Source organism: Dicentrarchus labrax, unplaced genomic scaffold (assembly GCF_905237075.1).
Source record: "Dicentrarchus labrax unplaced genomic scaffold, dlabrax2021, whole genome shotgun sequence".
Lineage (NCBI taxonomy): Eukaryota > Metazoa > Chordata > Actinopteri > Moronidae > Dicentrarchus > Dicentrarchus labrax.
The window spans coordinates 17,390,515-17,417,202 of NW_026136722.1; the positions used below are offsets into that span (position 1 = coordinate 17,390,515).

Here is a 26,688-nt window from a genome sequence, read left to right on the forward strand (position 1 = left end):
GTCTGGGTTGGCTGCATCCCATCTCAACGTCCATACACTTTTGACATCTCTTAATCATGACCCTCCCTCCCTCCCGTCACCCCCTTGTGTTTGCATAACAGCCTTTTCCAGAGAGCCAATTTACTCTCTCATGTCTGGGCTGCGTCGCAGCATGTTGGTTCACACTTGGATTCATTCATTAGGTTGATAGCAGAGAAAGTCGGGACGAGAGCTCCTTATGAGGAGGAATTAGGCTCAGGTTAACAATCCGCCTGTATCAGCCGATCCTATTAGGAGCTGAAGGTCAGTTGAGACAAACAACCTCATTCAGGATGGGCTCGAAGCTGCTCGTACACTTTCATGGCCTACACGCTTGGAACAGGAGGGGTGAGGCGAAGGGGTTGTAATCTGCGTCGACGCCACTTGACGCCGTTAAACCGTAAACACTAGATCTTTAATGATGTTAATTATGTGGTTTAGTTCTTCGACTTGTAATGAACTTGTAATTTTACTTTGCATCCTCAGACTTTTTCACAATCTTGAACGTTAGGTCAAACTTTTAGAAGTAAAAAATATAGTTAAGATAAAATTATAGCGATAATTTTAACGTGTGAGGATCGTTCTCGACCATGTTATAAGACAGAAGGGTGACAGTGAGAAATAACAATTTTAAAGTGGAAAAAGGAAATATCTCCACTGGAGGTTCCTCCGACACTGTCTTATATTTATCTTCGCGGCTACAAGACATCCTCTATTTCTTTCTGACATCAAACCAGTGTCCGAAAACAATCGGTTTGTAAACATTGTTAACAGCTGAAATCGTTAAAATATGCCCTTTAAAATGCCTAGAAAGATAAAATACTGTCCGTGCAACCAGGGCTCGATAATGCTTGTGTAATAAACGACGAGTGTTGTGGGATCTGGCGTCTATTTCCACTCACTTTTCCAACTTAGTAGCAGTAACTGCCATCTCTTGCTAGTTAAACAGCTAGTAAGATAGCCTCAGCCAAAGCTAATTCACTCACTATTATTCTTATTTAGTGACGTGCACGACGTGAGGTTGTTACTATTCCTTTAACATTTATCAATCAAATTGCTTGCTGCAGATTTACTGGAACAAATGTGATATTACGCAACACAATACTTGGAATCTGAGCCCATATGGGGTTCGTACCTGGCCCCGAATACGCCGTCCATCCACCTGCCTCACTTTGTTCTGATTAAACCCCCCCCGAGAGAGGTCAACAATCGTTGTTACATAATAAGACACGGTGATATTAAATTTTCAAAGAGGAGATTTATTTTGGACACTGCATTCCACAGCACACCGTCTGGACAGAGGTCACCTATGATCAAAACATTCTCAAAAACATGGAGGGGGGAAACATCGGATTTAATGCACGTTCATGAAAATGTTAACCACAGACGGGCGGTAAAACTGAACCGTTACGTCATCGTGAAACCGTCGAAAAAACACATTTAGTCGTTAACATAATAACTCGTTACATTTAGTGCACAACATTGACACACCGATTAAAAAAAACCTGATATTTTAGCCTTTTTGGGGGTTTAAAGCATTAAAATAAAAGGTTATTGAACACAAATATGAAGAATGTAATGCACTTTATCGATGCCGCTGATAAGGCAGGCGAGCGTTTGTGTATTTTTTCATAGCAGATCTTTTTCTCTTCGTGCCGGGCAGCTGGATTAGGATTTTTATTTCTGATTTAAAAACAACATAACAACCCCCGAAATGAATCAGAAGACAAAAGACACGTACATGTAAACACAGACACACACTGTACATGCAGTCTCTGGTAAAATGTGTAATTATTACGCTGCATGTTCGCACTCTTTTCTCTTTTTTTTAAAACCCTCGACCGCCATCGTAAAGATATTCTCTGTAAAATAAAAACAAAAAAACAACATTGTACAGTACAAACATCTCATCTGCTCCCCCCCCCCCCCCCCCCCCACCACCAAAAAACCCCCGTTTAAACATCTGACAGCAAAATACATCTAGCCTGTATGTACAAATGTACACTGATGCAGAGTTATGTCAAGGACATTCCAGGTATATAACCGTTAGGCACTAAAGGGTGTTTCAGTGTAACTTGGACCACCTTTTTTTAAATCTTTTTTTATTCCTCCGGATCCAAAATAGACCCTGGCCTATAAGTCCGATCCACCACGCTGTTGTTGTTTGTTTGTGTGTGTTTGAGTTGATTCTGTTGTTTACAATATGCAGAATACCTTGCAATGAACTACACCAACAACAACAAAATAAAAAATAAAAAATAAATGGGTCCACAAAGATTGTGCAGCTCTCCATTTACAGTAAAAAGCAAGATATTCAAAAACATGCATTTCCACCAAAATGAACCAGCAAAATATGAAAATATATCATATTCATTCTCAAGATCTCAGTAAGCTTCAGTGTCCGTATCTAAAATAAAGGTAATATCGGTAATTAGACTGTTTTTTTTGTTGTTGTTTTGTTTTGTCTGGTTTTACTCAAACTGGAAAAAGTGTCGATTGAAGCTAAACGATCCAAAATACATATAATTCTTTTTTTTTCTCTAATAGTTTTTAACTTTACAACAGGTAAACAGCAGAGTAAGTTAAATGGCATTCAATAAGCTAATGTCGATTATGATAGGGGTTAACATTTGTTTTAGTTTTTTTTTTTTCTCGAAGGAACATGCTGGTACTTTGATCCGTCACTGTTTCCTGCACTCAGACTGCGATGAGTTAACGAACCTGAGCAGGATGAGCAGACCTTCGGCAGTCTGACCATGCACTGACCCTGGATCAGTGTTATTAGAGGAGAGCGTCCGGTGGACTCTGTGGATGTGTGTGTGTGTGTTTTATGTGTAAGTACTGCAGGCAGGATGGCCGAGCTATATGTCCATATCCACAGGTCGAACCTCGCCGGTATTGTTCTCCTTCACCCACAGCTCTCGGTCTTTGGCTGGATCCACGTTCTGCAGCAGCTGGTCGACGGGCTCCACCATCTTCACACACAGAAACAGCAGCTTTTGTTTATTATTGCCTCCAAAGGGCGGATACGTGTTGGTCAAAAGTACAATTTCACAACAACTTGTTTGCATAAAATTGATACACGTGGTTTTAAATGAATAGTTTGACATGTTTGGGTGAGTTGAGTAGATCGATAGCACTCTGATTTCTATTAATAGCACTAAACTAAGCCTCACTAAAATATGCTTGTGACAGCTAGCACAATCGACTATTTCTGCTTTCTGTGTGTAATCGAGAACTAATTCTTCGAGTTATTTAGTGTTTGTTGGATGATTTTGATGAACATTAAATACATATATCGCTGTCCGTTAGCATACCTTTACATTCACTCTTAATATTTTATGTCAAATCTGAGATTAACTTGAATTCTGGGTGAAAAATAAGAGATATATAGGATGACGTGTGTGATCATCTCTGAGGAATGTCAGCCAGCACCGTGAGAAGCAGCCTGACATCCCACAGCGCCGACACAATACGTCTCGTTGGATTTCCAGGGTTTACTCTGCAGCTCCTGAATGAGTCTGCGTGGGCGTCTCTGACAGCGAGGAAGACCTCGGGCTGCGTCTGTCACAGCGTCTGCACTCACCGACGGGCTCAGCCGAAGTGGCACGCAAAATTATGTCAAAGCCTGTTGCAGTCAACCGACAGAGCTAATGATGGTTTGCTCAGTTGTTTGCTGTTTGATTGATTAGTTATAAATAACAATGTGGTATTTAAACTAAGAGTGGGGAGTAGATACATGCAAATAACCTTCAATGTAACTGAAAATGTGTTTAAAGGGCTGTTTTTAGGGGAAATCCTCATATCCCATATATAGGATGTATTGTACAATGTGAATTAAGCTTATATTTAACATAAAATGCAAGGAAATTCCTATTTTTCTGCCAAAATAATCACATTTGTGGTGGCTGCAACATGCTCTAACATATGGAAGTGGTAAAATGGCTCAACAGCGCAGGAAGCAGCAAGAAACAGGAAGTTCAGTCTACTTTGTCCAATCACGTGTCTGATAAGAGTCTCACCCTGAACACGTCTACACGCCAATATTCAGTTATAGTCATAGCGCCCCCTACTGGAAACACAAAGCCTTGTACGCCGATCATCATCTGATTTATGAGACATGAGACGCGTGCAGACTGCGAGGGCCCGTTCATCGCTGTTCACAGCTTTTATTGTTTACATTTTGGTAAATTAGCACTATTAAAAATACGCCGAATTATTATTATTCAAGAAAAAAATAATGATTAATGTTTTTCCCCCTTTAACAAGCTTTATAATCTAATTTTACCTACATTAGTTTTACCTAACTTTTTTCTTTCTTCCATATGCAAACAGCAGATAAAGTGATCAATACATCGTTTTCACAGCAGCTGTTTTTGACATGAACTAGTCAGGTAAACAGGTTTTTACCAGTAAAAAAGGTCTATAGGGTTTACCCTATACTTTATCTCTGCCTCTGAGGAGTATTAGAGCAGTGGGTCGCAAGGCCTTATTGATTTTGCTCAGCTTTTCATTAAAATTTTTGTTTTTTTTAAAGTTTAGATTATTCTTAAGGATCTGAACTTTGAAGACATGAACACAAACTATATTCACAGAGCCTTCACTCTCTGATAGCCTGAAAAATGACTGAATTTGCCCCAAAATTAAGCCTACTAAGTATAAAAATACATAACACTGATGGAAAATTGTGTAATAATTGTATAAAAATATCAGTAAAACTCATCTCTGATCAATAATCACAGGAAATAATCGGCTCAAAATCTCTGGTTTTACACATTTTGGGTTCATTGTTCAGTTTATCATCTGTTCTTTACTGTTATTGTTGAATATAATATAAAATATGTCCAATAGTCAGTTTACTACCTGAAGGAGAAAGGTACCTGTGTGTGTGGGCACGTAAACACACAGGTAAACAGGTAAACAGGTAAACAGACTCACGCTCTGGTTGAACATGTCGGTTTCGTGCCTCAGAGTCGTGTACTGGCGTAAGTGCTGCTGAATCCACTCGATACGTTCAACCTCCAGTTTCTCGAGCTCCTACAATGAAAGACGAGAGTTCATTAACACACAAACACACAGTTAACTCTGTTGTTTGGTTGGTTTTACTGTTGTATGTGTGCACTAATAATAATAACAACAACAAAATCAATATTCTGTCTCTCCCTGCTATAAAACCCCAGATACACGTATTGATCAGCGGTTTTAATAACACAGCTATAAAAGGGCTTTTTGCTCTATGACATCTGTCTGACTGAGGATGTGTTTTAAGGTCTAATGTGACCATCCCGCCACAATAAAAGCATTTTAAATTGTTTAAAAGTGGAGTTTTCTGTCTTATTTTGTATTTTTTTAAGGGGTAAAGCTGCATTAAAATAGTTATATAGTAATATTAAAATAGTTTTTACCATGCTGGTGGTGACCATCTCCTCAAACCACTTGGACTGGGTCTGGTTGTACAGATCCACGCAGCGCATCAGGTCGTCTCCTGGAAGAATACAGAGGTCAGAGGTCAAATCTGCATTCACAAGGTTTATTCCTTCTTTTTTAAATCATCTGTTGTTGTATAATCTGCACGTGGAGTGTAAACCCTTTAAGGACCAGCAGAGGGCGCTCAGACGTCACTCCTCACTCACCCACAGATGAATCATAGTTTAAAGTGGACACGAAGCTGTTAGTAAACGCTTTGTTTTAAAGTGGAGTCAAATAATAATCCAATAATATATATTACAGCCTGTGCAGGTTTTTATTTTATTGTATATATTTGTTTTTACTCTTTGTATACTGATATACTGATGTGCCAAATTTAAATTTCCCTTACAGCAGATCAATAAAGGAACATCTTAAATTATCTTAAATTAAGATAATATGTAGAAATTCTACTGCAGTGGTGAAATATAACCCAGTCTGTTTACTGAAGTACATACTTGAGGTACTTTCAGCTTTAGTTACTTATCAGATTACAGTTTTTAATCCTGTCCAGTGAAACCTTGTACCTCCAAATTTAGTGATGTTTAATGTTTGTGACAAACTGAAGGATGAAATGTTCCTTTATGTGTTAAATTATTTAAAAACCCTCCTGGATTTGTTGGAAAATGTATTTTTCTGCTGAATCTGCACTTTAACTTTAAGATCTTTCACTGTAAAACCTGTAAAAACACATATTCATAAAATAAGTAAGTAAACATAAATTAATTCAGAAGAATTCAACTTAAAAAATAAACATTTGAAGCAACTCAAGTGGTTTTGGGTGAACTTAAATTTGTGCAGTATTTAAAGTACAAGTGATGTAATTCCACTTTCCTATTTTTCCTAATTCCTAAGTTGACTTTATATCATTATAAAAATGTAAACATTATAATGCTTTACACCAATTTTTGTTCATATTTCAGTTATTAATCATTATATGAACAAGTATGCATCCAAATCAATCAAATCAATTAACTGAATTAAATTAGTACAATTAACTTAATTTACCCAAGTTACGTTAACAATACATACTTCAGTTACTCAAATTAAATATCTTTTATATTTTTAATAAACTTAAATGTTTCCCTCAAACTGTTTGAGTTGAACTAACTTTATCAGGTGTTACAGCGGGGAAAATAAACTACAGATAACGGTATATAACGTGGTTAAAACGATCTTAATAATGGTTCTTCTTTCAGAATATTTAATCTCTTTACGTCCTCAAACATAAATAACTGTCAGATGAAGATCATTAAAGTTCATTAAAGTTCATTAAAGCGTCCCGTCACTGGCGAGCGAGCGCAGTGAGCCGCAGCGACATTTGACCTCGAGGAAGCCGAGCTGATCACCGCCGCCACGCTGACATCCTTTAAATGTTCCTTATGAGGATTATTGATTAGTGCTGTGTGGCTGATCTACTGAGGGGAAGAGAGACTCTACAGTAGCCTGTGCAGGACAATTACAACAGGATCTTATTTATTAAAATGTCTCCTGCTCTGCTTTTACCTCTAAACTCATTAAAACTACAGTTAAAGTTAAATTAATTAATTTAAAAACATGTAATTATATCAAAATACTACAGATTTTATCAAAATACTTGAACTATAAGATCGCTTAAATGTAATTTAAAATAAGTTTTTGGGAACTTGTAATAATAATAGATTATATGTATACATTATATATAATAATTAACAATATATAAGACTAATTAAATGTATCAAGCACTTGTTGTTAACGTTATCTTAGCTAATAATAAAAGGTTTTTGCTGGCAGCAGTTAGTGAAGTCCTGATCAACCAAACTCCATTCAGAAAACAAGCATTTTAAAAGTTGTTTGCTCGTCGTCTTGCCGACAGACCCGACAAAGTGTGAATTCAGACTTTTTACAAATCGCCATCATTATGTTGTTATTTCGGCACCTTTTTGATCCGTTTATTGACATTAAATCGCAGCAAAGTCTGTTTATTTTAGGCTCATTACCGTCGTTGTAAACCAGATTAAAGGGCGAATATTGGAGTAAATACAAATTATCGCACAAGTTCTTACTTAGATTAACTGCTTGTGTTTGTTTTTTATTTGTTCATTTAAGAATTGAATCTAAAAAACATATTACAAACAGCAATTATGACATCCAACTGTTTTTAACTCTCAGTATTTTTGTCAAAATTAATATTATTCATATTCACCGTATAGACTCTCTCTAAACTATTCCTGACAACATTACACTAAATAAACCACATTAAAGTTGCTTTAACTTCAGATAAACATGATGTTTTTTGCAGTGATTCAACTTTTCCATCCAAACAGTTTCACTTTTAGAGGGTTTGGTGAAGTAAACGCTCTCCAAACACGAGCTGTGACCGACTCTTATTTAAGCTCCCGACTCTTCTGACCTGCTTGTGTGGATTTCCGCCGGGCTTTCTTTATGTCCTCCTCCGTCTTGTTGCTGAGTTTGATCTCCAGCTGCTGGGTCTTCACCTCCAGATCCTTCTGTCTGTCTGCCAGGGCTTTACGAGCCTGCAAACACAGACCCACACAAAGCAGGATGTGTGAACGCAGAAACAATGACTCATTCAGCGTAATCCGTTAGATTTACTGTACCTACATCTATTACAAGAGTCATTACGGCCTTTTCATGTTGGCTGCTGACATCTGCGCTCAGATCCTTTAATCTTTTCTTAAGCCACAACATTGAGTCTTTCCTCTTATTCTTTACGGAGGCACCTCCACAAGGTCACGGTGTTCGAAAAGGTAAACATACAGTAACGGTAAAAATATATTCAGGAGATACTAACAAAAAGGAAATAAGTTGGACGGAGTTAAAATAAATCCACTGATAAGGTCCCTTTTGTTTTTGGCTGTGAATCATTTTAATAGCTTTGAATTAGATTCTTAAAAAAAATATATATTTAATACTTTATTAACTGTAATGAATTTGTTATTTATTAGTTCTGATAATAATTCACACTCTATACTGTATGCACAATGTAGTTTAGCTCATAATAAACAATTTAAATTATTTTTTTATTTGTGTTACACGGAAATTCGGGTTCAATTCGGGGTCGAGTCAGGCCTTATTATTTGGGCCCACAAATGAGCACTAGCTGGGATAAACCTCAGTAAAAGATGGTAAACTATAAAATATGTCAAAGCTGAAGTTAATATTCAACACAATAATTTAAGGTGGTCTCAAATATACAAACACAGATTTTTAGTTAATATGCAACACAATTGACCGTTTGAACCTAGATGTATGCGTCAATTGCATATTTTTTTTACAGGATTCTTCGATTTCAAATAAACTCAGCTAGCTAGGGGATAAAATATATTTTAGTGGACAAAATTGACGGTCACTGGCAAGAAATGAGAAGCCTGTTTTGGTCTGAATAGAAGTACCATCAAAATGTTTAAATGCAGAACAATATTCTTTCTTCTACGTTGCCTTCTTCTTCCCTTAATTCTGCAAACACATCGTCCACACAAAGCTGCTACCCAACGTGCCTTTGTTACACAATAAAAAGATGAAAATAAGAAACTAAAATAGTGTGTGTGTGTGTGTGTGTGTAGGTCACAGTTGAAACACATTCATTCATGAAGTGATTTAAGCAGGTGGGAAGCAGCAACAAAGTACTACATCAAGATGTTCCAAGTGTAGGAGTTACTGAAGCTCAGTTTATTATGTAATATTTCTGATGTAAACAAACACTGATGTGTATTTTCTTGTGCCAAATACTTCACCTTTGGACATTTTCAAATAATAATTAATGATGTACAAGTGTGTCAGGCTCAGTACCTTCTCCACACCTGCGTAGCGACTCGCCAGCTGCTTCCTGAGGTCGGCGATGTGATGGTCGTACTTTTTCAGGTCCTTCTTGAAGTTGTCGCCCCTGAACGTCAGCAAGGGTTTCTCCACCTCAGAGTGGAGCTGTGAAAACAAGTCAGCGGTAAAATCAACAAATTTGTGTTGTGAAACAGCTTAGTCAGAGTTAGTGTAAGCGGACAGGGCACTTCATCGTACTTTCTTCTTCTGGAAGGACACCATGGAGGGCAATTTATTGTGTTTTGTCCACTGGAAGGACACCATGAAGCAAACTTCATTATGTGGGCACAGGCTTTAATTAAGTGCTTATTTGCAAATACATTGTTTAGGTATTAAGTAATAAATGTTTACTGGAGCATTTACCTTGTTACCAGCCTCACTCTAAAATCAATACATTACTTAATAAAGCCAACATAGTTTCCTGTCCTACATCGATCCCCATGAACGGAGACAATTACAGTTTCTCTCTCTCCGTTTCTTTTCCTCCCACCAAACACTTGTCCAATAATAACTAAAAGATTGTTTTTTTATGACACTTCAATAAAGTACAAAGTGCTTGTCAGCAGTGTCGGCTCCTCATACAGAATTATAATCCAGAGCAAACGAAAGAGCTGGAAGATACAGATGAAATGTTGCTTATTAGAAATTGAGCCAGAGCTTCTGCAGGCTCGATAAGACGTCTCATTCCCTGCCTGACCACGCATTACTTCCTCCTCTCCTGTCTCATAATGAAGTATGGACTGTCAGAGAGCACTGGTGGAGCAGGGGGGAGAGCCTGCATGGCCCTGGGAGGGTCGGGGGGTGGGAGCTCGTCAGAACACGCAGCTAATTAATTAGACAACAGAGGGCTATGAAAAGCTCCGAGGCAGCCTCTGCGTTATTTAAGGCTGCGTCGGAGGCCTGTGTGCAGGTTTCTGCATCGCTGGTAATCAGAACGCGGACAGGTCATTTTCTTCAGTCAACACTGACAACGTTGAGGTAAACAAGCCCCGTCACCTCAGGATGTGGTCAGATCGAGTATCCATTACTTTGGTTGATTGAAAACATGAAACACTTGACCTGAAGGTGCAGAAAACTGCAAACCAAAGGCACCCAGACAGAAAGTTAAAGTATACTATAAAATGTCTGCGACTCAGAGGAAGCATTAGTTTGTTTTACTTATATCAAATCAATATAAATGAATCGTTTTATCTAGAAAATGAAGGTGGATTCTCCTTATTTCTTGCTTTATCTGACCATCAATCGGAAACACAAAGATTTTTCAGTTTACAATCACATATGACAAAAGGGAAAAAAGCATTTTGAGAAGCTAAAATCACCTAAATGATTAATGGATTATCAAAATAACAGCTTAATATCCCCGTCAATCAACCAATCCATTACAACCTACAACAAGGAGTTTTTACCTGGTTATGAAACAGTCTCTTAATTTGGTGGAAAAGGGGCCTTAGAGACCCAATAACCAGTGCTGTAGTCAAGACCGCCTTTGTCAAGTCCAAGACCAAAGAGGAGAGAAAAGTTACCATGTAGATAACTGGCTTGTGGCGGCCAAGTGTTCATAGCGGCATCACTTTTTGATCCTTCGATGTGTTCACGCACTAATATGGAGCGTGAATTGGGTTTAGACCTCCGTGAAACAGGTTCGTTTTACCCTACTGATGATGTGTTGTTGCTATAGTAATCCTCAGCAAGTGTTACCTTGTTGGAGAACTTCAGGTGAACTTCAGCCTCATCGTGAAGACTCTTCTTCAGCTGAGTCCAGGCTTCTCCGAGAGTCCTGAAAGAAAGGATTGATAAAAATGTTGTATTTTTTGTGTGTATTATTTGCCTTTAAATTAATTCTTTCCCTTTGCACATTTTATATCTGTACTCAGGGTTTGTGTCTCCACTGGTTAAATTTCCAGAGCTGGACGGCAACCAAACTCTGTTTCTCGAGCCAATTCTATCTACTGATTCTGAGATCTGCTCAAAGGTTTCTCAGCTATTTTGCTGACAGACAAACATGAAAAAAACAACCTTTGATGAAGATAGTAACAGTCTCTCATAGGTGCATCCATCTCAAAGAGCAGTGTGGGAATAAGTCTATTTTAAATACTCCCTATCTCCAGACACATTGCTTTTAATTACTGTAGTGTTTTTCAAAGGGAGCTTTGGAGCTGCACACACTGTTTTCTGTTTACTGCACTCACCCTTCCTCCTGTACTGCCAGGGGGCTCAGAGACAGCTTGGAGAGATTCTTGGCATATTCTTCTTCAATCTTTATCCTGAAACAAAAAAACGCAATGTGAAACCTGCCTGCTGAAAGCTGCCTGGCTCAAGGGAGGACAGAAACTACTTTAGTGTTTCAGATCAGTTTTCAGGGGGTGAACTGCAGCAGAACGACAGAAACTTCTTCTAAGATTTGCTGCAAAGGCTAAAACCCAAATGTCCTCATTTCCGTCACCATTTGAGAGATGGAAATGAGCTCGTATTTGCCCCCGAGAGACGTTCAAGCAATGTAGCCATGTTTGTGCCCTTTGTGACATTCGCTTCCTCCACCGGGTCTCACATTTACCATCCACACCTGAGTAAATCTGTCACCTGAAGAAGGTCACAAGGACCGCTCTGTGATTTAACGTTCAGATACTCGCAGTGCCGACCAACCCGACGAAACAACACGGAAAGGTCAGCGGTGAATAGAAGTCTACTTGAAGGATCTGGTGAGAATATTCAGAGAGAGAAAAGCCTCATTAACTTCCCACGAGTCGGACCAGGATGTGAATAGAGCTTTTGTAGCATTAGGTGGAACTAATTATATAGAAAGGCGTGAGATCGGATGTAAAAGTTTTAAGTGAACTCCTAATTATTCATGTTGTTTTTCTGACGACCTGATTCAGATTCAGCAGAAGCTCAGAGATCTATATCCTGTATCCTCAGTAGCTTCGTGGAGATTTAAAGGGGCTTTAATTACTGGGTGAAGGCATGAATTGCAACCCTGTAAGCTGTAAGACAAAAGATCATTTTATACATCAAGCTTTCTCTGGAGAGACCTTGTTTATCCCACCTTTCACAAGATTTCATGCCAACCATATACATGATTTTGGGGGTGTTATGTCTTGAAGTCCTTTCCATTCATTGTCTATGTGAGCAGCGGTGCAATGCATTCTGGTAGCACATGAAGTAGAGGACTAGACTACTTTATGCAAACCACAGGTGTCCGGCAAATACGTTTAGACTAACTGTCGTTGATCTAATAATGAAGACAGATTCAACAACTTCTTACAGTGTTTTCAGAAACATTATTTTTGTAATATGAGAGAAGATTTCCAAACAAGCAGCAAGCGTTTGTCCCATCAGGTGCAGTCAGAAGTATTTGTGCGGTTGAAGGACGGCAGTCTTACCATTAATGAACTGAGCCCAGTTCTTTGTACACAGATAACTGAGGGATCCAGATTTTAATGTTGACGGACATGAGTCTGGATTAGCGAACTTCTTTGGGATTTGGATCCAGCAGGACCCAAAGCAAATCTCGCAGGCAATATTTTGTCGGAATTTAGCTCACGCCCAAAATGATGGAGACCGAGACAACAGATGAAGTTTAAAATAAGATGAAAGCAGGTTTTTATAGACGCAGGAACCACCGGGGCTCTAACTTTTCAAGAGGTAAGAAGAGACGGCTCAGAGTCTCGACTGGCGGCGGGAAGACAGGACGTATCGTGACCCTTATCCCTTCATCCCTTAACCCCCTTAACAGAACATTATCTTGGTTCACCTTTATCCATAATATCCTTATTCTATCAGGTTCTATCAAACCTGCAAAAGCGCAGTTTATTGAGGATTACCTGGATCCTGATGAAGGGTACCATACCATTGTTCCAACAGCCCCAGCCCATTGTTCTGATAATACACAATCTGATATCACCAACTTACGTATGCAACTTAATTGACGTAACTAACCAAGTAGTTTTGATGCCTAAACCCTCAGCAACTGTGACCGTTTCACAACGTTAACCACGCGTTTATCACCTGACCTCGTCCTATCCTGCACTTCCAGCCTTCGGAGCGATAGGATTTTGTTTTGCGTGAGTTGAGATTGTGCAAGCGTGTGGCTTATTGATGTTAACAGTGCAGCTGTATACATAGAAACAATACTTCTTACAGGGATCAGTTCATTGGTTGTTTTGGTCTTTGTAGTTTGGTCTGACAATAAGAGAAATATAGAATATCACCAGGTTTATTCTTTATGAAAGGAGCTCGCTGACCTTTCATTTTACCTGCTTGTTTCTTTTAATGAACGTCTCTCTTTCTAATAAAAGCTTCTCTTGCTCTTCCAACGGGAAACAATTCTGCCTCCAGAGAAACTCCGTGTCTGACGTTTCTTTTTAACGAATCAATTAAAACTGCCGTCAACAAACTGCAGTTTTATCTGAAGTAAAGCTGTTACCTCTCGTGGATAAACTCAGCCATCTCCTTCTGCATCTGTTTGCCCTTCAGCTGCTTCTGCAGAAGGACCTCGAAGCCCGCCACAGAGGTGGTCCCCTGGGGGTCTTTCTTGTCGGTCTGAGGAGGAGGAGGAAGAGGAGGAAGAGCATCAGTCAAAAACAGCAGTGGAGATTGTGGACAGAGCGTCCAGTAACACCTCTTTGTTGTTTGGGTTTGAGAGCGTGTAGGGGTTTGTGAGACTGAGCTCTGAATGCGTGACTCACACTTGCATGTCAAGCAGGACATGCGTTGGTGTGCGTGCGTCAATCACTGGATGGGTGGATGTGTATTGTTGATGTGTGTGGGTTTTTTTTTTTTTTTTTCTGAGCACGATCCAGAGATGTGCGGCGCTTTGTCTTGTTTGTGACAGGACTGACGTGCGTGTCCAGAGGTGCCAGATTTATTTCACATAGCAGGTCAGAGCCAGTAGTTCAGTGGACGTACAAAACATCACAAGCAGGACACGACAGGACATAAAGTGGGAGGAAACAAGCATCGGATTTCAGTTTATCATGCAGGCCGGAGGGTTTTTTTTCGATACAAATCTAATTGAGGATGGAAATGTATGGAAACTGAGAATTACTGGAGCCACTGGGGAGACATTTAAAGCAGGATGATCACTGTGTTTGCAGGGAAGCCGGTCGATGAGCCGTCCACCTGTAATCCGCTAACACATGAAAGGACAACTGTACCTTCCGTGAAACGAGGAGGATGAGAGCATATTGACTGCTTTATGTCGGGGGAAAACCAAGTTTTAGACACATAATTTAATGCATTCAGCTTTTAACTGCACTTTACATTTACTAGAAATGATTTGTGGTAAAGGTCAACAACAACAATACAAAATGTGTTGACAAGAACCTTCTGGAGCTTCTCTTAACAGCATTTTTGGTATTAAGTACGATTGTACTTGCGTCATCGTCTACGTGACATTAGTTTTGTTGCAGTGATGTGCACTTTCACTGAGCGTGCTCATGTTTTTCGTGACTGAAAACTCAACATAAACTACATATTTATCTACTTTAACTCCAGTTTTATTCCTCCTTAATGATGAAGTGTCTGCTGTGAACAGTTTGACTGACTGACATGACCGACAGGAACAAGGGAGCGATTAAAATGTCTGATTAACCCACTTTTAGGTGTCGTACCACGCAGCTACCAACAAAAGATGCGCCTAGCTTTATGTAGGCAATCTGACATGTAGGAACTCTGCATTATGAGACAGTACCAGACAGAAGTGAATGATGATCACCATAAATCATTAACAAAGGATAAGAATTCATGATTATAAGTTGCAGTCAGTACTGTGTGAGTATCATCTCCAGAAGTTTCAGCAGAACTCACCCAGAAGTAATCGCAGTAGCTCCATTCGTTGGGCTTCAGGAGCTGCTGCTCCGGACCTTCTCCAGGCAGCGGGAAAGTCACACAGTTGATCTGAAGCAAAAAAGAGAAGAAACTTAGATAGGACCTGTAGCAGTGACCGAACTCACTGGTTCCCGACCTGGTGGTTCAACATTAGGGGTCACTAAAGCTTCACAGTGGGCACGAGACCTTCTTGATTTTAACCCTTTGAACTCTGCAATAGAAATGGTCCCCCAGTGCCTGCATTGGTATTTTTGTTTAACAATAATTCATATGCCTACAATCTGTACAACCTCAGTTAAAAGGTTATATATGTCAATAAACCATAATAATTGAAAAAAGTATTGAAATTAAGTCATAAATGTAAACAAATAATAGAACTAGACTTGTTTTTTCATCAAATTTTATTAAATAAAAACGCAAAATATAGTGTTAAATGTAATATAGAACGATTTCTGAATGTAGAAACATGAACAAAATATTTCTGGACACTCCAGAAGTTATCTGAATGATGATTACGCCACCCAGAACGACAAAAGCGTGATTTAAGACGGAAGCCTTAGCTTTCCGCTGCAAAAATAATGAATGCTCTAGTTATTTTAGTTTTTATTTTAGATTGATTTAAACAGGATGATGCAAAAAGAAATGGCCACCAGTGGGGAGGTCTGCTTTTAGAGGGTTAAAGGATGTAAGGAAATATACAGAGTAGTCATATATCTCTATCTATAAGTTTAGTTATCATTTAAGATAAACAGGATAACGGCACAATAAGGACATGAACACAAGTAATATTGACAGAGCCTTCAGTCTGATAAACAGCCTCGTCCTGTGTTAGAAAACAACCAAAGAGCTGATAGAAAACACTGAATTTGTCCAAAAACAAGCCTTTTAAGTCTGTATGATTGTTAAAAATATGTTTAAATACATAACACAGACAGAAAAATTACTAAAAATAACATTAAAACTCATCTCTGATCAATATTCACAGGAAATAATCTGCTCAAAATTCATCCAAATCGCTCATTATGTTCACTGATTGGGTTCATTGTAGTGTATCAGCTGTTATTTACTGTTATTGTTATGCATTGAATATATAATATGTGGATATAAAAGAAAAAATGTTGGGAACCAGTGAACTCTCTGAAGGAATGAGACAGATAACAGATCTGAGAGTGGAGATGACCTTAAAGAGAGCGAGGCCTGAGCTTCAGTTCATGTAGATGAGAGGAAAAAAGGTCAGGCATGAGTAAATGTTGACCATCCAGAAGGTGACCCATGAGCCTTCAGGGGGAGAGCGAGAGACAGAGAGAGAGAGAGAGAGAGAGAGAGAGAGAGAGAGAGACAACCACCCCAAAAACAGAAACCTTTTTGTCCTCCACTGTTTTCCTCAAACTGAACAAACGAACTACTTGAGAGTATGTGGTGTTGCAGATAAACACACTCAGTCTGAATACAGACTCCACGGTCCAGAGCGTCTTCAATTACTCTCGGGGGCTGCAATTATGTAATGTTCACCATCTGCGAGCCCTCCCTCCCTGCTGGCACCGCAAGATAACCCTCTGTGCCATGTCAAGCACTGCTGCAAAACTACATGGGCATCCAGACAGGATGCTTCATCCACAAACATACAAAAACACACTGAGTCACGGTGTGTGTGTGTGTGTGTGTTTGTGTGTGTGTGTGTGAGCTCACCGCTGTGCTGCTGTCACACATACACACACACAAACACACGGGAGGCCAGCTCCACCGAAACTGCTTTAGTCTTTCAAATAAAGTAGCAAGAGGCTAAAGATGAGAGCATTGACAGCTTCCAGGTCTGTTAACCTGTATTCTATGTAACGGCCAGCAGGGGGCAGATACCATTCAGTCTTATGGAGAAATTAGCCGACTTCTCACCTGATTTATGAGCTCAGTAAACAGTTTTCTGATAAGTTTATGGTCTCAATCTCTAGTTTCAACTCTTCTTCCATACAGCACGATGTTCATTTAGTAAATTATGGTTCCCATTTAGAGTAACTCTGCAGTTAAACCTGCATTAGTTTACTTTTTTGAGGCACTTATGGGCAGCACATCAAGCTGTTAAAGCAACACTGAGACACGTCATCACTCATTTGGAGTCACATTTATAGAGAAATAAGAAACTAGACAGAGAAATTAGTAGACATCTATAAATAAATAAATAAATAAATAGAGATCAGAGTTCAGTTTGAGTTAACAAACTTGAGCCCGACTGATCACCCTGATGGATCCAGTCTTACTGCAGCAGGCAGAAAAGATCTCCTATAGCGCTCCGATATTCACTCTAACAGCAGCTACAATCAGTGTTAAACTCTATGTTTCAGCCGCAGAACCAAAACAAAAAGCTGCGTATTGCTGCAGAGTTACACATCTGATTTATTTATTTATTTAAAAAAGACTTTAATGTAAATCATCTCTCCGCTGCAGCCTCGCTGTGTGATTCATGACGGGAGGTCTGTAGTTTTGCATAAAACTCTTGCCCTTGCGCAGCTAGAAACACACAGAGCGGGGAAAAAAGCCGAATGAAGGCTCCACATTGACCTCCTCATTCTCTGCAGCACTCGATCTGAACGGCTTCCAATAAACAACTTCAAAAACAGATGAGTAATACTCTCTTTCTCTGTTATATAATCACTAAAAAACCCAGAGGAAACACCAATATGGCCACTTGCCAAGCGTTCGTACCGATACGACGGACTTGCATACATAAATAGAGAGGAGACGCATTAACTCACAGTAACAGTCCTGTGATCTGGAGGAACGGCGGAGAGCCGCCGACCAGTCACTTTGTTCATTTTCTGCCTCACAGATCATACTGATTGTCACGGGCACCAGATTTTCCATTACACCGGCTCCACATCGATCATGACTGTTGTTTATCTGCCTCTCACATCCAGAAGAAAATGAGACCATTTATCTAAAAGGAGGGCCGTCTGGACAACTTACCGCTCCTTTATGGCTTCTTAGTGAGGTACTCTGGTGGTTGGGGAATAAATATTAATGCAGATTAGCTTTATGACTCAGTGTGTAATAAATCCTCCTGAGGGGGATGAACAGGGGCGGAGCGGAGGGGGGGCTTCTGGGTCAGTGTGCTGTGCAGCCGATGGTGTTTTCATTTGAAAGGTGAAAACATTAAAAGAACATTTATAAATAGAAGAATAAAAAACATAAAACAGCCAATTTTCTTCCCGTTTTATGTTTTTATTTTCAAAACAGAAAATTTTTTTTTTTTGTTCCTCTATTTATAAATGGTTTTTTGGGGGGGTTTTAAAATCTGTTGGCCACCAATTACACTGACTCTTCTGAAGCTGCAGCCATTAATGTTTTTTCTTTTAGGCTTTTAAAGTAACTTAAACTTCCCCTCAGACTCTCGAGGCCAGAGGTGTCCCTAACCCAAACTCAGGTTGTCTTGTCTCTCACTTCAATATCCAAATACTACAAAAATATTCTCAACACAATTTCCATACGTAACAATGCAAACAGCCGTTTCTACACATTTTATATCGTCTTTGTTGTTCGCAGCCAAACAACAAATAAAACCTGTTCTCTTCTTATCAACTGTTATAAACATATTTGCCAATATTTTACATTTTTATAATGATATAAAGTCAACTTAAAGAAAATGAGTCAGTGGAACAAACTGAAATATTACCTCAACAGTTCATGTTTGAGTTGGGAATGAGGATTAAGTTTTGTAAGCTTACTACTTTAATTAAGAGATGCTGAGACTCTAACTGGCTTATATATAAACTATCTGCTCTAAACGGTGAATCTAAAGGGAGCCACGTCCTCAGACCCCCTTTAGGATTCTGGGCTGAGCCTCTAATGTTTACAACGTCTGGTCCTGAAGCTGCCGTGCGTCTGTTTGAAGTCTCGCCGCCCGGCTGTGCTTCAATATTTCCTCCTCGAATGTTTCAGTTCAGCACAAAACGAAGCTGCGAGCGACGTAAAAAAAAAAAACTGTACCGATTTGTCGGGAGAATTGGGGACATTTTGTCCTCGCTCAGCATTCATAAACATTCGCTCTCATGAGGGTTTCGTATCCAGGCTGCAGGCGGCGGTTGTTTCACTACACATTTTAATGCTTTTATTTATTTATTTACTTTTGCTTTGCTGAATACGGGAAAAAATAAAAATCATGACACAGTAGAAGAGGAAATGAGCCGTGAGAGAGATAAAAAATTATGGTTTTGGCAGTCGAACAAACAACTGAACCACTTCCTCCCTCCCTCACATCCATTTCTGAGCAGAATGAGACTGTAGGATGCTCCGCTGCTGTTGCTAAGCAACAAATTACTTTTGCTGTAAAAGAAACCCCCCCCCATCGATCCATCCACACACACACACACACCTTCCCATAACAAAACAATCTCAGACTTCCTCTCTCCTCTCATTCCTTCTCTCATTTCCTTTAATGACCAATCAAAACCCCCCCCCCAAACCGTCTGAGTCTCCCGCCAACGAAACAAAACCAGATCATAGCGAGCCGCCGAAAAAGCCCAAGTAGGGTAGCAACAAGTCAAAACCTGCACGTGAGTTCATGTTTAATAAGCTGGAAAACACACACACACACACACACACACACGGAGGAAATTAACGGTCACACACTCGCTGAAGGTGAAAACAAGGTTACACGCTCGCTGTCTCTCCTGATCTGATGTGTGTAGCAGCCTCGGCGTCCTGCGGAGGGGGGTCCGCTTTCGCCACTCAGCCGTGGATGTGTGCGTCTCCATGACAACTGTAGAAAGGGGGTTGTGTAATGTGTAAGGTGCACCACGGCGAACAAAAAGACACCTTTTCTATTGGTGGACTGACATCATCCCAAACCTTCGGCTTCGTTATACACCTGTGGGGTTGTTTGTTTTCCTGGTTTCAGCAGAAATATGTCAGATTTTACACATTTTTTAGCGGCTTCATTTCCAATAAACTCTTTAATCCTCTTTATTCGGAGATAAAATTGAGTTAAAATGCCTCCACAACCCGAACCACAGTCTTCATAAAGGCCCTGAGCACTGAAGAGGAACATTTTTTTTTCAAACAGTATGTCTGAATGGCGCCCCCCCTCCCCACCACCACCACCACCACCACCTTCTGCTCCTTTGCCAGTGTTTTCCATTTCAACACCCATTAATCAGTGCTATTGCTTTTGTCACCATGGAAACTGGACTTGCTGCATCTCTCTCAGGTCTGGTGGGTTTTTTTATTCACAATAGGCAGACTGACGGCTCCCGTGGCTGCAGCAGGTCAGCGAGTCCCCCCCCCACCCCCCAACCACCACCACCACCACAGAGAGACACAAAACCACCTCTGTCTGTCTGTCTTGTCTTCCTCTCACCACGTTCGCCTCACCGTCATCCCCCCCCCCCCCCCATTATGAGAGATTACATAACCTCCTTAAGACACTTTACAGAAGAGCACATATAATTCCTCTTCCTTTTCTTCTTCTTCAGACACTACTATGAGCAAAATCAGGAGGTGGGGAAGGGGGGGGAGTTTCTCTCCACTTCCCAAATGACAAACATCAGTGCCGTGTGACCCGCACTGCCCTGCAGATCAGGCGTGGAGGACCTTTGAGGCTGAAAAAGCGGCGGATACAGCGTCACGCTGAGCAACAGCCCGATGACAAAAACACTCAAGATCTTCCTTTTATCTGTCAGACTGAATACTGCGCGGGTCCTAAAAATACCAGCAGCGAGCGGTCTGCGAGCGCAGTGCCGTACTTTTTCTCTCACTTCAGTAACATTTAAATACGAGTGGAAAAATGTGCGAGATTTTGAGCGTTGACGGGGCTTTCGTGGATCGAGGCCAGTCAAAGTCAGCGAGCGCGAGACTCCTGGACGGCTTCTTCATTCACAGTAATACGCAGGGAAACCCCCCCTTATGTTACTCCACCAGAACCCAGAATGCATCATGATTTTGAGCTTGAAGACGATGTCAACAGATGATGGAAAAGGAGGAAAAACTTCACAGAGAGGATGAAGAGAGAGAGAGAGAGATGGAAGATGGAAGATTTAGTTTCTGGGTACTCACAGTGATCTTGGTCTCCTTGACCTCCTTGATCTGCCGCCTGGCTGGCGAAACCGAGCCGGGGGGCTGCGGGGCGAGACAGGAAGGATCGTCAAAACTCTCCTCAGTGTCAAAGCTGGCTTCCATCATCATCCCTCTCACCTCCTCCTGCTTCTCTATTCTGGGAAAGCCTCACTCTCTCTCCTCTCTCTCTCTCTCTCTGTCTTTCCCTCCACGCACCGAGGCTGCCTTCAGTCTCACAAGCTACAGAGTGAGTGGAGAGGAGTCGCGTTGCGGGGGGGAGGGAGGAGGAGTGTGGCGTTCAGGGGGTGAGGAGGAGGGAAGGAGGGGTGGGTAGAAGGGGAATTGGTGGCGAGCTGTGGGAGCGTGACGAAAGTCTAGCCTCCGGTTAAGCTGCTGTCACACGAGTTTTTAAGGTTGAAGGCTGCGAGGAGATGGATGCTGCCTCACCCCCCCCGACTCCCACACCACCTCAACCCCTCACCCAACGATGTAGGAAGAGAGAGAGAGAGAGTTAAGGGAGTAAAAAACAGAGGAGGAAGGGGGGAGGGGGGATTTATTTACATGATCCTTGCCACACCTCCCTCCCAGGAGAGGCAGATAGTGAGGGAGGAGGGAGCGGAGGAGGAGGAGAAGGAGGTGGTTGATGAAAATGGTTGAATGATGATCTTTAAAAGACTCATTATGAGGGAGAATGGAGGAGGAGGGAGGAGAGAGAGCGAGAGGGAGGGAAAACCATCAGCCAATGAGACGCAGCCTCTCTGTGTCTAAGATCAACGACGGGGTTATAAAGGTGTGCGGAGGAGGGACTGTCAGTTGGAATATCTATGCTCAAACGCCACCGTTAACAGCGTGCAGAGGGCGGCGGCGGTTGGCGGCTTCTACGTCGTTATCTCGAAACGACCGCGTTTCACCCCGAGGCGTCAAACACGAGCGACGCCGCACGTGATCGCTCACACCTTCCCCCAGCATCCACCTGGTGCCCCATCACAGCCGGAGCTAACAGCAACCGAACGGAGCACACAACAACCTCACCTTCGCTGCACAGAACATGGCGGCGGGCAACACGATCCCAGTCCGGGTTGATCCGTAAGACCCCCCCGCCCCACACACACACACACAACAAAGCGCTCCCGGCTTGAGGGTTTGACTCAGTCTTGGCTGGCCTCCTTTCCAAAAACCTCTTGACAAGTGGAGTCCAAAATCTCAGCCGCCCATATGGCCCTAACTGTCCGTCCATCCACGCTCTCCTGCGCGATCGTGACACGGCGTGCCCTCATCTGACTCGCAATTAGTCACGTGGGTTTGGCGTGTGATCAGGAGTTGGCACCGGGTCCACGGGAGCGGCGGGAGTGGCCCTGCCTTCCACCGGACAGAGCGGCAGCTTCATGTGGTGGAAGAACACGCTGATAATGTGAGGAGGAGGAGGAGGAGGAGGGTGGAGGAGGAGGGTGGATGTGTTCACAGGCAGAGATTGAAACAGTGGATCCGCTTAATCAGTTACTGTTCAAATTATTGATCATAAAATATTCAAGTTCCTGGACAACGAGGTGACTCTCGGGGGATTAGGCCTGAAAAATATTCACAAATCCTTCAGATGTTCTTCTTCTTTCTGACAGTAACAGATTTAAGTTAAAATATCAAACAAACAAACTGCCAACGTTTTATTTCTCCTCCTCCTGTGCTCAGCTAACGAGAGGTTACGTAACGGTACCGGAGAATCTCTTCCGTTAACGTTTAAAAACATTTCCATTATCGGGATGATAGAGAATATCCTCACGAGTGACTGTTGAACCGGACGTGAGGAAACATTAAAATAAATAGATTAATCGATGTAAACCCATAAAGGGAAACACCTTCATGAACATATGTTTGGCCTCACACTTTATACACCTGTTTGCTGAAGGTGGGTCTCCTCAGGGCGACGTCAGCGGTCTCTGTGGACGAGCTGGTCTTTGCGCCGCTGTTGGATCCGTTGGCTGCAGATAAACAGATTATAAACAGCTAATTATTTAACAAATAACAGCTGGAGTCAATAACGAGCGAGGAAATCGACAACTCGAGTGATCCAAAACAGCTGAGTTTGCATTTCTACAGCAGACACACGTCGATTTGTGCTCCTTCGCACCAAAATGACGACTGATGAGGACATTTACAGCCAATTTGAGGTGAAAACAGCTGTTTGTTGGCGCTTCCTGTCACTGAATTACTCTTTTCCCCTTAAAAGCGCACATCGAAGGAACGTCATTAATTAGCCTTTAGCCCGGAGGTGTTCACAGCTCTGTGTGCAGTCTGGTCTTCATCCTATAGGCCCCCTTAACGGTTCTTCATCGGCTGTGATTCATGAGCTGTCTGCTCGCTGTACATCACATCCTCTTACATCTCCAGCTGAAGGTAAAACACGTGAGCACGGCAGAGTGAGACGCCCGAGGGCCGCACGTCGCAGCCGTGGACGCTGGTCGGAGCAGAGACCCGCCTGCAGAGAAACTCCTAAAATAACAATGACGACCACTTAAAGGAGAAATAAGAAATCATTATCATCAGAATATTTAACCTATGAGAGCTATATAATGTTATTTTATGTTAGCTGTGTCTGATCAATCCATTAAAGAAATACCTCAAACACTGGAGGAAATAAGCTGATTCTCTTATTCGAAGTTAAAGTAGCTCAGCATCAGCTTTAAATAATAATAATAATAATTACAGCACTTTACACTTGTTCAACCACGTTTTTTATGTATGTTTCTGTCCAAAGATGTGAATTAGTGAGTGACTCTTTAGGAGAACTCGGCCGAAATCTTCCTTGGACTACAATGAAAAGAGGCGATCTGTGTGTGAACCATAGTTCGGTATGTTTATTGTGTGTTTTTTTGGGGGGGGATGGTTTTGGACTTTTTGGACCAGTTACACAGGATCATCATCAGAACCACGAAAAATAACACAACAAAAATGTTGTTTTAAAATTGAAAGATGATCTGAATACGTTATATCGGCTGTGTGTGGAGCTGCCCTCCGCCCTGCAGAGGAGCGACTGTGGTCAATGTACTTTACAGCCAATGGATTTTTGTTTTTTGACCAAAAATTATAAATATTGGGAACAAAACGGGTCATTTATTTCATTTTCATTTAGAAATCCGTTGCACTGACAATGAAACTTGTAAAAAACACAAATCTATCTAGAGCGAGTGTTTGATTTGTCCGTTCTGGGCTACTGTAGAAACACGGTGGCTTTGTAGTTTCTCCTACAGACCTGGACTTGGGGGGTTATCGTAAAAATTAAAAAATCACCAAATCTGGAGACACATGGTGTGAAATGGTGAGTCTCGTGACCCTCAGCTTATCAATTGTTTTGATCAACGGCAGCTATGTTTTGGACGTATTGCAAAACAACGACGTCAAACTCGAGTCCAAGCCGCTGAAAACTGGCAACAAGAAGAAGTCTAACTACAAAAACGACACACAGTGTTCAGACTCTCAGAATCCACAATGATATTGGTGTAAATACAATCTTATCAGTTCCCATCCTGAGTAAAATGTACAACATTTGCTTAAAATGTAAATACATGAATCTGTACTCGAGTATCAAACCTTGGCCTTCATTAAACTTCTGCCTCTCTGAAGGAGGATCGCACTTGTCTGGGTTGAACGCTGACAAACTCGCCCGCAGCCGACCGCCTCCCCGCTCGTGTGTTCGGGCGTCGCGCCAGCAGAAAGAACAAAAACCATCTGCTATCTGCTGCGATGTCGTTAGCGAGGGTGGCTGGCAGCGATGGAACATAATAAGCCAGTCATTAAGAAAAATGTAGGATCTCCTCCAGGAGCGCCAGGCTGAGGTTTCACGATAGTGTGGAGGAAAACACGTCAGAGAAAATGAATTACAAGGGATTTGTCAAAGGTTTTTAAAAACTGTTGGAAGCATAGTGTGATCACTTATTGTGTCAGTTAAAAACTCTTCTGCTCTGAGGATAATAAGCAGATTACCACTGATGATGACTGATTGCCAAACTAAAGGAGGATTAATCTGTCTGACAGGGAAACATGTTGAGAAATTAAATCATGACCTGCAGCTTCAAAAGTGGAAACAAAACAGATATTATATCATCTCTAACCTCTAAAAACCTCCATAAAAGACACACTTTCTCATCCCTTCAGCGTCTGTGTTCAGGGTTGAGAACGGGCTGAAGATAAAGGCTCAGTTTTACCATATGGTGAGGGGTTGTGGCGTGCCAGCGGGCTCTGTGGGGCCTCGGCCGACGAGGAGGGACGTCGCCATGTTGTTTCTGTAACGACACAAACAACAACAGGAAGGAGGACGGTTGCACGTGATAAATAAAAAGTTAATGTGTGTTTCTTTCATGGTTTTTGGGGGTTTTCTTTGGTTATTTTCCGTTTTATTTTGTAGTTTTTGCTCCTCTTGTGTCTTGTTTTATCCGCCTCGATTGTGTTCACCTGTGTCTAATTCACTAGAGTATATATTTCCCGTGTCTCCGTAACTCTGGGTTCGTTCGTACTGACACAGAACGCGAGGATTTGGACCCAAATGCAGACGGGCGGAGCAGCTGTGAAACAAAAACTCACTGCCGGGTCAAACAATCGAAGACGGGAAGTAAAACAAGACACGAGAGGAGGAAATCTACAGAATAAAATAAAGGAAATAACTAAATTTAATACTGAAATGTACTGAACACATTCATGTTCCTCAGAGGATAAACCAAAATCAGGCCAAACTGTTTAATTTTAATACCCTTTCTGCATATTGGTCAGACTTTAAGAGTAAAAACAATATCTATGTTTTGTGCTACATGCAGGACATTTTGTCTTTTTACTGAGGTCTTCCTTGTTATATGTTTAAATACAGGAAATCTCCCCAAACGCTCTTTTAAATATCATTAAGTTAAACTAAAAACAACGTTGTTATGCCAGAACTCCTGATAATAAAGCAGGAAGCTTCTCGTCCTGCTGTATTTTAGTCGTCTATCACTGTGATCAGGAATCATTCCACTCAGCAGAGCAGGAAGTCCTTCACGCCGTAAAGCCGCTGGGTGAATCGTTTTTTGAAGAAATACTTGAGCGTTTATCAGCACTGATGTTCAAATGTGTGTGAATGGAAACTAAAAGTCAACAAACAGCAACATCTCTAACAAACTGTTGATCTAGTGAAGGTGAAATATGTGATTCAAATCTCACTTTTCCTGCATAGAAAACGCATTGATGCTAACGAGTCAACAAAATGTGCTTTGAACCACAAGTAATAGGAAGGTAGGTAGATAGGTGCTGATTTGAACACCTGCTGTAATCCCGGTGTTCAGTGTTATCTTGCTCAAGGACACTTCGACATGCAGACAGGAAGAGGTGGGAATCGAACCAGTGATCAGTGGACCCGCTCTACCTGCAAACATTTGTCGTTCCTCTCGCGCAGCAGGTTTGTAATCTTACTTCAGGCTGATTGTAAACTGCTTCTCGTTTCCGCTCACTGCTACCAAACGATAACAAACGTAATCACACACAATCACAGTT

General features: G+C 41.3%; 1 protein-coding gene across 5 annotated transcripts; it reads right to left on the reverse strand.

Moving 5' to 3' along the window:
• Nucleotides 1-1,256: 1,256 nt before the first annotated feature.
• Nucleotides 1,257-26,585, reverse strand: gas7a (growth arrest-specific 7a). Of its 5 annotated transcripts, XM_051387408.1 has the most exons (13): nucleotides 26,561-26,585; nucleotides 25,374-25,451; nucleotides 23,065-23,150; nucleotides 21,175-21,237; nucleotides 15,109-15,198; nucleotides 13,727-13,842; nucleotides 11,493-11,567; nucleotides 11,002-11,080; nucleotides 9,277-9,408; nucleotides 7,877-8,000; nucleotides 5,424-5,503; nucleotides 4,957-5,055; nucleotides 1,257-2,993 (listed from the first exon to the last, which is right to left on the reverse strand). In XM_051387408.1, the coding sequence occupies exons 1-13, from the start codon at nucleotides 26,568-26,570 to the stop codon at nucleotides 2,880-2,882; spliced, it is 1,146 nt and encodes a 381-aa protein (XP_051243368.1). In that variant the 5' UTR covers nucleotides 26,571-26,585; the 3' UTR covers nucleotides 1,257-2,879. The 5 variants fall into 5 exon arrangements, with proteins under 5 accessions (XP_051243368.1, XP_051243369.1, XP_051243367.1 ...); XM_051387409.1 differs by lacking the exons at nucleotides 25,374-25,451; nucleotides 26,561-26,585 and adding an exon at nucleotides 25,281-25,311; XM_051387407.1 differs by lacking the exons at nucleotides 25,374-25,451; nucleotides 26,561-26,585 and adding an exon at nucleotides 24,760-25,173.
• Between the last annotated feature and the right edge of the window lie 103 nt (nucleotides 26,586-26,688).

Coding starts and splice junctions, on each gene's coding strand:
- gas7a (XM_051387407.1), bottom strand. CDS start 24,949: ATGTTCCATCGCTGCCAGCCACCCTCGCTAACGACATCGCAGCAGATA. Junction 23,151..24,759: donor GAAGTTTAATGAAGGCCAAG/GTTTGATACTCG, acceptor GTTTATCTGCAG/CCAACGGATCCAACAGCGGC. Junction 5,056..5,423: donor AGATGGTCACCACCAGCATG/GTAAAAACTATT, acceptor CTTTCATTGTAG/GAGCTCGAGAAACTGGAGGT.